The 14,117-nt window shown below is 57.5% G+C and overlaps 1 protein-coding gene across 1 annotated transcript in view; it reads left to right on the top strand.

Annotated features, from left to right (window-relative positions):
• Nucleotides 1–10,311: 10,311 nt before the first annotated feature.
• CCDC51 (coiled-coil domain containing 51) overlaps nt 10,312–14,117 on the top strand; it is a 58,244-nt gene continuing 54,438 nt past the window's right edge. Inside the window, exon 1 of the mRNA XM_068125948.2 lies at nt 10,312–10,752. Within this exon, the coding sequence (XP_067982049.1) occupies nt 10,597–10,752 (156 nt within the window). The 5' untranslated portion in view covers nt 10,312–10,596. The remainder of the gene's footprint in view (nt 10,753–14,117) is intronic.

The raw sequence follows: 14,117 nt of genomic DNA on the forward strand, positions 1-14,117 counted from the left end.
GTGCTCACCCGGAAGTATAAACGTCACTCGCAAACGATGATCTGTTGTTGTTGTTGTTTGTGTTGTTGATTTTTTGGGGTTTTTTTAACCCGTTAAAATTTAGCTTTAAATTTGTAATTAAGTTTATCTTATCCACTATCCATTCTAAATATATAATACATTAACGAACGAAATGACAGTAAAAAATATATACAATGACGGTTAGTTATAGTTATGCATGTGCTGTGCAGAAAAGTATATAAGTTATTGTGGCGGACACGAAAGCCCACTGGCGTGGTAACATCATTCCGCGCACCAAGTGGGCGGCGGCCACGCCCGAGAGAGAGGCGTGGCCTCAAGATATACACGGGGTGCGCAGCCCGGAGCAGCTCAGTGCTGCAGTTTGAGTACTTTCAAAAAAGACTCTTTTATGAACCGCGTTGTCCGCTTGCTCCTTGCGTAAGCATTAGCGTGCGCAGCATCGCGCTTCATATGGTGACCTCGACGTTGGATCTGCCGTAGCGATCCTTCCGAACACGACGCCATTGCAATGGCAAACAACAACGCAATGTCGATTAAACTTCCCGAATTTTGGGAGGCCCAGGCCGAAGTCTGGTTCGTCCAAGCCAAAGCCCAATTTCAGCTTCGGCGCCTCACCGGCGACGACATGCGCTACTGCCACGTCGTCGCCTCCCTCGGGCCTGGCACGGCCGCTCGAGTTGTGTCCGTCCTTCGCCACCCACCAGACGGCCACAAGTACGAGGCACTCAAGCGGCTACTCCTAGCCACGTTCGGCCTCACGGACGACGCACGGGCCGACCGCCTCCTGGATCTCCCCGAGCTCGGCGACACGCGCCCGTCGGTCCGAATGGACCATATGCTGTCACTGTTGGGCGACGAAGCCCCCGGTTCTCTATTCCGGGCGCTTTTCCGTCGCCAACTTCCAGCGCAGGTTCGCCTCGCGTTGGCAGGGACCGTGCTAACGGAACCCCGAGCATTGGCAGCCGAGGCGGACAGGTACTTCGCGGCTTCGGATACGCGGGCGAGAGTCGGTGCGGCCGTCACGGACCTCGAGGCTGATGCTGCTGATGATGCTGATCCACAGCATCAGCTTACACAGCATACGCAGCATGCTGATACGCACCTCGTGACCGCCGCCACGCCCCGCCCACAGCCGCGGCGAAAACCGCCACCGCGGGGAAAACCGCCAACTCCACCGGCCTGGCAGAGCCAGCCGCACTCCTCCAGCTCCACCACCTGGTGCTGGTTCCACGCCAAGTTCGGCCACGAGGCTCAGTAGTGTCATCCGCCGTGCTCCTTCGACAGGTCGGGAAACGCCCGGGCCAGCGCTCAATAGTGGCGATGAGCGCCGGCCGTTCGAGCAGCCTGCTGTTCATAACGGACACCTTATTCGGGCGCCGTTACCTGTGCGACACGGGAGCGCAGGTGAGTGTCGTTCCCGCCGGTACGTCAGACAAGCACGCCGCGGGCGGGGGCCCCGCGCTGCTTGCCACGAACGGGACGCCCATCCGTACGTACGGAAAACGCTGCCTCTCTCTGTGGTTCGGAGGGCAGGTTTTCCGATGGACGTTCGTCACCGCCGACGTGCCCATGGCCCTGCTTGGCGCGGACTTCCTGTGTGCTAATGGGCTCCTGGTCGACGTAAAGCGCAGACGTCTTGTCCAGGCCGAGACGTTCAGCTCGCTCGCTTGTGCACTGCCCAGCTCGTCGAGCAGCTCAAAGAGCGGCTCGCCGAGCGGCTTGCCAAGCGGCTTGCCGAACGGTTTGGATCCAGCCACGTTTATCTGTACGCTTCCGGCAGCGGACAAATTCACCTGCCTCCTCGCCGGCTTCCCGGCCCTCACGCGGCCCACCTTCTCGGCGGGGACCATCAAGCACGGGGTGGAACATCACATCCCCACCGCCGGGCCACCGTTCTATGCCCGGGCACGCCGCCTCGAGCCGACGAAGCTGGCGGTGGCAAAAGCGGCATTCGCTACCCTGGAGCGACTCGGCATCGTTCGGCGCTCGGAGAGTGCTTGGGCGTCGCCGCTGCACATCGTGCCGAAGCCCGGCGGGGGATGGCGACCGTGCGGGGACTATCGCCATCTCAATGACGCCACCACTCCCGACCGCTACCCCGTCCCCCACATTCAGGACTTTTCCGCCCGTTTGGCGGGCATGTCCTTCTTCTGGAAGGTGCACCTCATACGCAGCTACCATCAGGTCCCCGTCAGGCCGGAGGACGTCCCGAAGACGGCGGTCATCACGCCATTCGGACTCTTCGAGTTCCTGCGGATGCCCTTCGGTCTGAAGAATGCGGCTCAGGCGTTCCAGCGACTGATGGACAGCGTCCTGCGCGACTTGGATTTTGTCTACGTCTACCTGGACGATATCCTCGTCGCCAGCGCGTCCCGCGAAGAGCACCTACGCCACCTCCGCACGCTCTTCGAACGCCTGGGCCAGCATGGCCTGATTGTGAACCCTGCAAAGTGCCGGTTCGGCGTCGCCGTAATCGATTTTCTGGGGCACCGTGTCACCAGGCACGGAGCCGTCCCCCTGCCGGCCAAGGTGGAGGCGGTGAAGGGGTTTCCGCGCCCCCGCACGATCAGAGGGCTGCAGGAGTTCCTGGGCATGGTGAACTTTTACCATCGGTTCCTGCCCCGTATCGCCCAGCTCCTACGCCCCCTGCACGAAGCTCTCCGAGGTAAGCCGGGCAAAGGTGATGTTACCTGGACCGAGCAGATGGACACGGCGTTCACGGGCGCGAAGCTCGCCTTGGCTAATGCCACCATGCTCGCGCACCCGGCGCCCGATGCACCGATCGCCCTCACCACCGACGCCTCGGACTACGCGGTGGGCGCGGTGCACGAGCAATGGGTGCGTGGAGCTTGGCAACCGCTGGCGTTCTTTAGCCGGCAGCTTCGCCCGCCCGAACGCCGTTACAGTACCTTCAACCGCGAGTTGCTCGGGCTTCACTTGGCGGTCAGGCACTTCCGCCATCTGCTCGAGGGCCGTGCGTTCACGGCCTTCGTCGACCACAAGCCGCTGATCTTCGCGATGGGCAAGGTCACCGAGCCGTGGTCGGCCCGGCAGCAGCGTCACCTCTCGGCCGTGTCCGAGTACACGACGGACATCCGGCACGTCGCGGGGAAGGACAACCCGGTGGCGGATTGCCTTTCCCGGGCCGTCGCCCACGCAGTCCACCTCGGCATCGACTATGCCCGGATGGCAGCGGACCAGGCCGCTGACCCCGACGTCCAGGCCTTGCGGACCGCCGTCACGGGCCTCCGCGTCACCGAGGTGCCATTCGACGGCGCGGGCGCGGCCCTCTTGTGCGACGTCTCCCTCGGGCGGCCTCGCCCCATCGTGCCCGCGGGCTGGCAGCGCCAGGTGTTTGACGCCATCCACGGCCTGTCCCACCCGGGCGCGAGGGCCTCCCAAAGGTTGATCGCCGACAAATTCGTCTGGCATGGCCTCCGGAAGGCCGTCCGCGGCTGGGCCATTACGTGCCTCGCGTGCCAGCGCGCCAAGGTGCACCGGCACACCCAGGCCCCGTTGGCCCCGTTCACGGTGCCGGAATGCCGGTTTGACCACGTCCACGTGGACCTGGTGGGACCTCTGCCTCCCTCGCGGGGTTTCACCCACGTCCTCACCATGGTGGACCGCACCACCCGGTGGCCGGAGGCCGTGCCCTTGGCGTCGACGACGGCGGCGGACGTCGCGCAGGCTTTCATCGCCACCTGGGTCGCCTGGTTCGGCGCCCCCTCAGACATCTCGTCCGACCACGGCCCCCAGTTCACCTCGGAGCTCTGGGGGCGGTCGCGCAGGGGCTCGGGGTCCGGCTGCACCGAACCACGGCCTACCACCCCCAGGCTAACGGCCTGTGTGAGCAATTTCACCGCTCATTGAAGGCCGTGCTCCGGGCCACCCTCCGCGACGGCGGCTGGGTCGACAGGCTCCCCTGGGTCCTGCTGGGCCTCCGGACGGCGCCCAAGGAGGACCTGCGCACATCCGCGGCGGAGTTGGTCTTCGGGCAACCGCTGCGGGTGCCGGGCGAGTTCCTCCCCGACTCCACGGCACCATGGTCCGCGGCACAGCAGCGCTCCGCTCTGCAAGCGACCGCCCAGAGGTTCGCCCCGGTGCCAACGGCATGCCACGGGCACCCACCGACGCACGTCGCCCCGGAGCTTCGCACGGCGGAGTACGTCTTCGTCCGCCACGATGCCCACCGGACACCACTGCGGCCCCCGTACGACGGGCCTTTCCGCGTGCTGGAGACCGGGGCGAAGCACTTCACCCTGGACATCGGCGGTACTCCTGACCGCGTTTCTGTAGACCGCCTCAAGCCGGCCCACCTCGACGTGGACCATCCACCGCCAGTGGCCCGACCCACGCGTCGGGGCCGCCCCCCTGCGGGCGGACCCCCGACACCGCCCAGCCCCGCCGCCACGCCGCCCCCCGGTCCTGCACCCATCCCAGGGGCAGCCAGAGGCATCCCACCTGGCATCCCTGCACCCCGGACGCCGCCGATCGCCAGGGGGCACTTCGGCCGGGTCATCCGTTTGCCCCGCAAACTGGCCCTCCAGGTGCGCGGGAATTCTGGGGGGGCGCGTGTGGCGGACACGAAAGCCCACTGGCGTGGTAACATCATTCCGCGCACCAAGTGGGCGGCGGCCATGCCCGAGAGAGAGGCGTGGCCTCAAGATATACACGGGGCGCGCAGCCCGGAGCAGCTCAGTGCTGCAGTTTGAGTACAGTACTTTCAATAAAGACTCTTTTATGAACCGCGTTGTCCGCTTGCTCCTTGCGTAAGCATTAGCGTGCGCAGCATCGCGCTTCATTATAACCCGGGGGGTGTTCACGTACCATTTACCAAGTTTAGTTCCCAAGTTTAGTAACTGAACACACCCCAGGTTCAATAACAAAATGAAAAGGGGGCACACTGGTTTAACTTGTCTTTTAAGGCATGTACTATATGTATAAGTATAATGTAAATCTACTTTTTATTGATTTTTGATTTGCATCCAGACGCATAGCAAGGTCTTCATTTCCTGCTCGTGACGTCACAATGTAACCTGGGGAGCTCTCTTGTCGCTTCATCATCGAGTTAACTTCTTCAAATCGACATACTGAAGTGCGGTGCTCTGCGCACGACTTGTTTGCCAAGAAGATAAGCAACAACGCGGGTAACCAAAAAGAGTCTTTATTCCAAAGCTCAACTATAGCACTGACGTGCTCGGGCTGCGCGCCCCGTGTATATCCCAAGGCCACGCCTACCCCTCGGGCGTGGCCGACACCCTCTTGGTGCGCGGAATGATGTCACCGCGCCAGCGAGCCATCGTGTCCGCCACACGCGCCCCCCCAGAATTCCCGCGCACCTGAAGGGTCAGTTTGCGGGGCAAACGGCTGACCCGGCCGAAGCGCCCTCTGGCGGCTGGCGGCGTCTGGGATGCCGGGATGTCATCTGGGATGCCTCCAGCGGCACCTGGGATGGGTGCAGGACCGGGGGGGGGGGGGTGCCGGCAGGGCTGGGCGGTGCCGGATGTCTGCCTGCCGGGGGGCGGCCCCGACGCGGGGGCCGAGCCACTGGCGGGGGGTGGTCCACGTCGAGGTGGGCCGGCTTGAGGCGGTCCACGGAAACGCGGTCAGGCGTTCTACCCCCGCTAATTTCACCCCAATTCCACTTTTTTGAAATACCAACTTCTGTCCTGGAAGTCATTGGTGTCCTTGTGTTTTATACTTCTCCCTCCACCCCCCCCCCCCCCCTTCCCATGCCTCCTCCCCCCAAGCCCTCTCCCTTCCACACATCTCCCTGCTCTCAAATGTTGTGTTTGTGTGCTTCACCTTCTCTCCCCATCTTGTTTTCCGCTCCCGCTTTTTATATATTTTGTTTGTCTGGTTGATTTGTTTGTGAAGTAAATGTTAGCTCTTTCACGAGCCTCGATTCAGTATACAAAAAAAAAAAAAAAAAAAAAAACAACGAGTACCCGCCGATGTCGAGGGTGAAGTGTTTCGCCCCGGTCTCCAGCACGCGGAAGGGCCCGTCGTACGGGGGCCGCAGCGGTGTCCGGTGGGCGTCGTGGTGGACGAACACGTACTCCGCCGTGCGAAGCTCCGGGGCGACGTGCGTTGGCGGGCACCCGTGGTGCACCGTCGGCACCGGGGCGAACCTCCGGGCGGTCTCCTGCAGTGCGGAGCGCTGCTGCACCGCGGACCATGGTGCCGTGGAGTTGGGGAGGAACTCGCCCGGCACCCGCAGCGGTTGTCCGAAGACCAACTCCGCCGCGGATGCGCGCAGGTCATCCTTGGGCGCCGTCTGGAGGCCCAGCAGGACCCAGGGGAGCCTGTCGACCCAGCCGCCGTCGCGGAGGGTGGCCCGGAGCGCGGCCTTCAAGGAGCGGTGGAAGCGCTCGCACAGGCCGTTGGCCTGGGGGTGGTAGGCCGTGGTGCGGTGCAGCTGGACGCCGAGCCCCGGCGTGACCGCCCCCCAGAGCTCCGAGGTGAACTGGGGGCCGCGGTTGGACGAGATGTCCGAGGGGGCGCCGAACCGGGCAACCCAGGTGGCGATGAACGCCTGCGCGACATCCGCCGCCGTCGTCGCCGCCAAAGGCACGACCTCCGGCCACCGGGTGGTGCGGTCCACCATGGTGAGGACGTCGGTGAAACCCCGCGAGGGGGGCAGAGGTCCCACCAAGTCCACGTGAACGTGATCGAACCGACGTTTGGGCACTGTGAACGGGGCCAACAGGGTCTGGGTGTGGCGGTGCACCTTCACGTGCTGGCACGCGAGGCACGTCCTGGTCCAATCGCGGATGGCCTTCCAGAGGCCATGCCAGACGAACTTGTCGGCGACCAGCCTCTGGGAGGCCTTCGTGCCCGGGTGGGACAGGCCGTGGATAGCGTCAAAAACCCGGCGCTGCCAGCCTGCGGGCACGATGGGCGAGGCCGCCCGAGGAAGACATCACACTAGAGGGCCGTGCCCACGCCGTCGAATGGCACCTCGGTGACGCGGAGGCCCGTGACGGCGGTCCGCAAGGCCTGGACGTCAGGGTCGGCGGTCTGGTCCGCCGCCATCCGGGCATAGTCGATCCCGAGGTGGACCGCGTGGGCGACGGACCGGGAAAGGCAATCCGCCACCGGGTTGTCCTTTCCCGCGACATGCCGGATGTCCGTCGTGTACTCGGACACGGCCGAGAGGTGATGCTGCTGCCGGGCCGACCACAGCTCGGCGACCTTGGCCATCGCGAAGACCAGGGGCTTGTGGTCGACGAAGGCCGTGAACGAATGGCACTCGAGCAGATGGCGGAAGTGCCGGACCGCCAGGTGGAGCCCGAGCAACTCGCGGTCGAAGGTGCTGTACCGGCGTTCGTGCGGGCGAAGCTGCCGGCTGAAAAATGCCAGCGGTTGCCAAGCACCACGCACCCATTGCTGGTGCACCGCGCCCACCGCGTAGTCCGACGCGTCGGTGGTGAGGGCGATCGGTGCATCGAGCGCCGTGTGCGCGAGCATGGTGGCGTTAGCCAATGCGAGCTTCGCGCCCGCGAACGCCGCGTCCATCTGCTCGGTCCAAACAACGTCACCTTTGCCCGGCTTCCCCCGGAGGGCCTCGTGCAGGGGGCGCAGGAGCTGGGCGACGCGGGGCAGGAAACGGTGGTAAAGGTTCACCATGCCCAGGAACTCCTGGAGCTCCCTGATCGTGCGGGGGCGCGGAAACCCCTTGACCGCCTCCACCTTTGCCGGTAAGGGGGTGGCCCCGTGCCTGGTGACGCGGTGCCCCAAAAAGTCGATTTCGGCGACGCCGAACCGGCACTTGGTGGGGTTTATGATCAGGCCATGCTGGCCCAGGTGTTCGAAGAGCATGCGGAGGTGGCGGAGGTGCTCTTCGCGGGACGCGCTTGCGACGAGGATGTCGTCCAGGTAGACGTAAACGCAATCCAAGTCGCGCAAGACGCTGTCCATCAACCGTTGGAACGCCTGAGCCGCATTCTTCAACTCGAAGGGCATCCGAAGAAACTCGAAGAGGCCGAATGGTGTAATGACGGCCGTCTTCGGTATGTCCTCTGGCCTGACGGGGACCTGGTGGTATCCGCGGATGAGGTCCACCTTAGAAAAGAAGGACATTTTCGCCAACCGGGTGGAAAAGTCCTGAATGTGAGGGACCGGGTAGCGGTCGGGGGTGGTGGCATCGTTGAGGCGGCGGTAGTCTCCGCACGGCCGCCATCCCCCGCCGGGCTTCGGCACGATGTGCAGTGGCGATGCCCAAGCTCTCTTGGAGCGCCGTACGATGCCCAGCCCCTCCAGCGTAGCAAATTCCGCCTTCGCCACCGCGAGCATCGTCGGCTCGAGGCGGCGTGCCCGGGCATAGACCGCTGGCCCGACGGTGGTGATGTGATGTTCCACCCCATGCTTGACGGCCACCGCCGAGAAGGTGGGTCGCGTGAGGGCCGGGAAGCTGGCGAGGAGGCGGGTGAACTTGTCCGCTGCCGGAAGCGTACAGACCAACCTCGCCGGGACCGAACCGCTCAGCAAGCCGCTTGGCGGGCCGCTCGGTGAGCCGCTCAGAGAGCTGCCAACGAACTGCTCAGCGCGCAAGCAAGTGAGCTGAACGTTTTGGCCTGGACGAGGCGTCTGTGCTTCACGTCCACCAACAACCCATTTGCACATAGGAAGTCCGCACCGAGCAATGCCATGGGCACGCTGGCGGTTACGAACGTCCATTGAAAGCGTTGCCCTCCGAACCACAGGGAGAGGCAGCGCTTCCCGAATGTGCGTATGGGTGTACCGTTGGCTGCAAGCAACGCGGGGCCCCGGCCCGTGGTTCGCTTGTCGGACGTGGAGGCGGGGATAACGCTCACCTGTGCGCCTGTGTCGCAGAGGAAGCGACACCCGGACAAGGTGTCCGTGACGAAAAGGAGGCTGCCGGAAAGGCCGACGCTCAATGCCGCTACCGAGCGCCGGCCCGGGAGTTTCCCGACTTGCCCAACAAGCACGGCGGGCAACAATTCCTAGCCTTGTGGCCAAACCTGGCGTGGAAACGGCACCAGGTTTGCGGCGGAGGTGGAGGCCGCGGCTTTCGCGGTGGTGGTGGGCGGGGCGCGGCGGCGGCCACGAGGTGTGCATCGGCATCAGCCTCGGGATCCACGAGGTGTGCAGCAGCATCAGCCTCAGGATCCGCGACGGCCGCACCGACTCTCGCCCGCGTGTCACAAGCCGCGAAAAACTTGTCGGCCTGGACGGCCAGAGCGCGGGGTTCCTTTATATTGGAACCGGCCAATGCGAGGCGTACCTGTGCCGATAGCTGGCGTAGAAAGAGCGCCCGGTATAAAAAATCCGGGGCTTTGTCACCCAGCAGCGACAGCATGTAGTCCATCCGGACCGATGGTCTTGTGTCGCCGAGGTCGGGAAGGTCCAGGAGGCGGTCGGCCCGTTCGCACTCTGTGAGGCCGAACGTGGCGATGAGGAGACGCTTGAGCGCCTCGTACCTGTGGTCGGCCGGTGGGTTCCGGAGGACGGACACGACTCGGGCGGCTGTGCCGGGCCCGAGGGCGGCGATGACGTGGTAATAACGCGTCTCATCCGCCGTTACGCCTCGAAGTTGGAACTGTGCCTCGGCCTGCACGAACCATACCTCGGCCTGAGCTTCCCAAAACTCAGGGAGCTTCACCCCGACCGCGTTGTTTGACATGGCGCGTTCTGTTGGTCAGCGGCGGCTGAACCAGCGTCCAGGTCACCAGTGAAGTGCGGTGCTATGCGCACGACTTGTTTTCCAAGAAGATAAGCAAAACGCGGGTAACCAAAAAGAGTCTTTTTTCCAAAGCTCAACTATAGCACTGACGTGCTCGGGGATGCGCGCCCCGTGTATATCCCGAGGCCACGCCTACCCCTCGGGCGTGGCCGACACCCTCTTGGACTTGGTGCGCGGAATGATGTCACCGCGCCAGCGAGCCATCGTGTCCGCCACAATACCGTATATACACAAATCGACATATATATAGCGCGGGGACTGAAATTTACAATATGGGAATTTTATTAATATCTGTCAAAGCTGCTTAACTGAGAAATAACCTGTAAACACAAAGAATGCACCTGTTATCTCTTATCTTCATGTTCATGACACGTGGTTTGAAGCTACTCTTTGGTTTGGCTCGCGCGAGACATGACGGTGTAGTTCGCGATTGTGTTGTACTGCAACAGCCAATGAAAGGCACGTTTATTCAGCAGTTACCCCTCACTGGTGGTCAGGTGTGTGGTTTGGTGTTTGGGTTTCCCATGTACAGGTGAATAGGAAACACCATGCGGTATCGACATGTATCCGTCGTCCAAGTTGCCACTCGCCGCCATCGCAAAATCACATCGGCAAACTGCATATGCTATACAGTACAGTACTTTGTTATAATAACTCGTTTAGAATGATAAATGTTGTGCAATAATAGAATAGTACAGGTTGTAGGTGTATAGGAATTATTTAAAGCGCAAAATAATCGATAGTTAATAATGTTCAACACAACCTGAGGTAATCAGTGACCACGAGGGATTCTTTTTAGTGGTTTATCGTGATTCTCCTGAAACTCGCCCAGTGACAGCGGAGATCGAACAAGACGTCTGTAGTTTGGGATGGGTTGGATAGGAGCAGGGATGGGTCCAGGTATCGCCTCCCGACTCAAAGTCATGACGACAAGCGCAACGGGCCTAGTGAACCGCACCTGGAATTGGTATGAGAGGGTGTTGGGATTGAAGGAGCTCCGAGGGGCGCAGGACAAAGTGAACAAGGTGCTTATTCCGCCTCGCCCAGTCCGTGTCTATACTGATACACTGTATGTACCTGGCCATTAATGCACTGTATGTACCTGGCCATTAATGCACTGTATGTACCTGGCCATTAATGCACTGTCTGCAGCTTCCAATTTATGCACTGTCTGCACCATGGGACAGCTACTTACCATGGAACAAGCTAGCATGGGACAGCTAACCATGGAACAAGCTAGCATGGGACAGCTAATTATCGTGGGACAACTCACCATGTGACTGCAATTTATGCAGTCTGCAACTTCAATTTATGCACTGTCTGCAACTTGCAATTTATGCACTGTCTGCAGCTTCCAATTTATGCACTGTCTGCTTTTCCAATTTATGCACTGTCTGCAGCTTCCAATTTATGCAGTCTGCACCTTGCAATTTATGCACTGTCTGCACCTTGCAATTTATGCACTGTCTGCAACTTGCAATTTATGCACTGGCTGCAGCTTCCAATTTATGCACTGTCTGCGCCTTGTAATTTATGCACTGTCTGCACCTTACAATTTATGCACTGTCTGCACCTTACAATGTATGCACTGTCTGCACCTTACAATGTATGCACTGTCTGCAGCTTCCAATTTATGCACTGTCTGCAGCTTCCAATTTATGCACTGTCTGCAGCTTCCAATTTATGCACTGTCTGCAGCTTCCAATTTATGCACTGTCTGCAGCTTCCAATTTATGCACTGTCTGCAGTTTCCAATTTATGCACTGTCTGCAGCTTCCAATTTATGCACTGTCTGCAGCTTCCAATTTATGCACTGTCTGCAGCTTCCAATTTATGCACTGTCTGCACCATGGGACAGCTACTTACCATGGAACAAGCTGGCATGGGACAGCTACTTACCATGGAACAAGCTAGCATGGGACAGCTACTTACCATGGAACAAGCTAGCATGGGATAGCTACTTACCATGGGACAACTCACCATGTCACTGCAATTTATGCACTGTCTACCACCGTTTAGAGGCCATTTTTCCCCCGCAAAGCGGGGGTTGGCCTTTTCGGGGACCGTGGTAGTTGTTGTTGTTTTTTTTTTTGGTCCCCTTTTTGAAGCAATGTTTTACGGCCGGATGCCCTTCCTGACGCCAACCCTTTTTGCCGCCTTCAACGACAAACAGGGAATTACCAGTGAACTGGTACTCAATTAGCCGACCTCGGAAGGATGACAGGCTGAGTCAACCCCCCTGGCATTAATTCAGCGATCGACCGAGATTCGAACCCAGGATCCTAGGATCCTAAGCCGGCACCCTAGCCGCTAGCCCAACACCAGGGATTACTGCACTGTCTGCAACTTGCAATTTGTGCACTGTCTGCAACTTGCAATTTGTGCACTGCCTGCACCTTGCAATTTATGCACTGTCTGCACCTTGTAATTTATGCAGTCTGCACCTTGTAATTTATGCACTGTCTGCACCTTGTAATTTATGCACTGTCTGCACCTTGTAATTTATGCACTGTCTGCACCTGGTAAATTTATGCACTGTCTGCACCTGGTAAATTTATGCACTGTCTGCACCTGGCAAACTTATGCACTGTCTGCACCTAGCAAATTTATGCACTGTCTGCATCTAGCAAATTTATGCACTGTCGTCCATCATTCGCTATTTACTTTTTATGTCTCCCAAGTTCCATAAATTCCGTTAAATCTGTTTGTTTGTTTAAGCATATAAGTGCTCGTTTTATTTATTTTTATATGGCTAATTTTGCTATTAAGCATCAATTGCAGTGGTTTGTAAAACCAGAAGTAACAGACCATCAAGTAAGCGATGATTGGCTGATCTTTGCGTCATTGAAGCAATGATTGGCTGATTTTCAATGTCTCAAGCAATGATTGGCTGATTTTGCAGTGACTCAAGTGATTGGCTGGTTTTTCTATGAATCAAGTGGTGATTGGCTGATTTTTTTTTTAAGACTCGATCAATGGTTGGTTGATTTTTAAATCTCACTAAATGATTGGCTGATTTTGCAGTGACTCGAGCAATGATTGGCTGATTTTGCAGTGACCCGTGATGATTGTCTGATTTTTTTAAGGACTCAAGGAATGATTGCCTGATTTTTCACTGACTCAAGTACTGATTGGCTGATTTTGCAGTGACTTGAATGATGTCTGATTTTTCAATGACTCAAGTAAGTAATGATTCAGTGATTTTTCAATGAAAAGCAATGATTCGCTGATTTTGCAGTGACTCAAGGAATGATTGGCTGATTTTGCAGTGACTTCAGTGATGATTCTCTGATTTTTTAAATGACTCAAGGAATGATTGCCTGATATTTTCAAGGATTGCTTGACCAGTTTTTCAATGACTCAAGCAATGGTTGGTTGATTTTCAGTGACTCAAGCAATGATTGGCTGGTTTTGAATGACTCAATGGTTGGCTGATTTTCTAATGCCTGAAATGATTGGCTGATTTTGCAGTGACTCAAGTGATTGGCTTATTTTTCAATGAATCAAGCGTTGGTTGGCTGATTTTTTTTTTTCAATGACGAGCAATGATTGGCTGATTTTTCAATGACTTGAGCAATGGTTGGCTGATTTTTCAGACTTGAGCAATGGTTGGCTGATTTTTCAATGACTTGAGCAATGGTTGGCTGATTTTTCAATGAGTTGAGCAATGGTTGGCTGATTTTTCAATGACGAGCAATGGTTGGCTGATTTTTCAATGACTTGAGCAATGGTTGGCTGATTTTTCAATGACTTGAGCAATGGTTGGCTGATTTTTCAATGAGTTGAGCAATGGTTGGCTGATTTTTCAATGACTTGAGCAATGGTTGGCTGATTTTTCAATGATTTGAGCAATGGTTGGCTGATTTTTCAATGATTTGAGCAATGGTTGGCTGATTTTTCAATGAGTTGAGCAATGGTTGGCTGATTTTTCAATGACTTGAGCAATGGTTGGCTGATTTTTCAATGACTTGAGCAATGGTTGGCTGATTTTTCAACGACTTGAGCAATTGTTGGCTGATTTTTCAATGACGTGAGCAATGGTTGGCTGATTTTTCAATGACTTGAGCAATGGTTGGCTGATTTTTCAATGAGTTGAGCAATGGTTGGCTGATTTTTCAATGACGTGAGCAATGGTTGGCTGATTTTTCAATGATTTGAGCAATGGTTGGCTGATTTTTCAATGACGTGAGCAATGGTTGGCTGATTTTTCAATGATTGGCTGATTTTTCAATGACGTGAGCAATGGTTGGCTGATTTTTCAATGACTTGAGCAATGGTTGACTGATTTTTCAATGACTTGAGCAATGGTTGGCTGATTTTTCAATGACTTGAGCAATGGTTGGCTGATTTTTCAATGACTTGAGCAATGGTTGGCTGATTTTTCAATGAC

The sequence above is a fragment of the Myxine glutinosa genome, chromosome 10, assembly GCF_964187855.1.
Source record: "Myxine glutinosa chromosome 10, kmMyxGlut1.1, whole genome shotgun sequence".
Taxonomy (NCBI): domain Eukaryota; kingdom Metazoa; phylum Chordata; class Myxini; order Myxiniformes; family Myxinidae; genus Myxine; species Myxine glutinosa.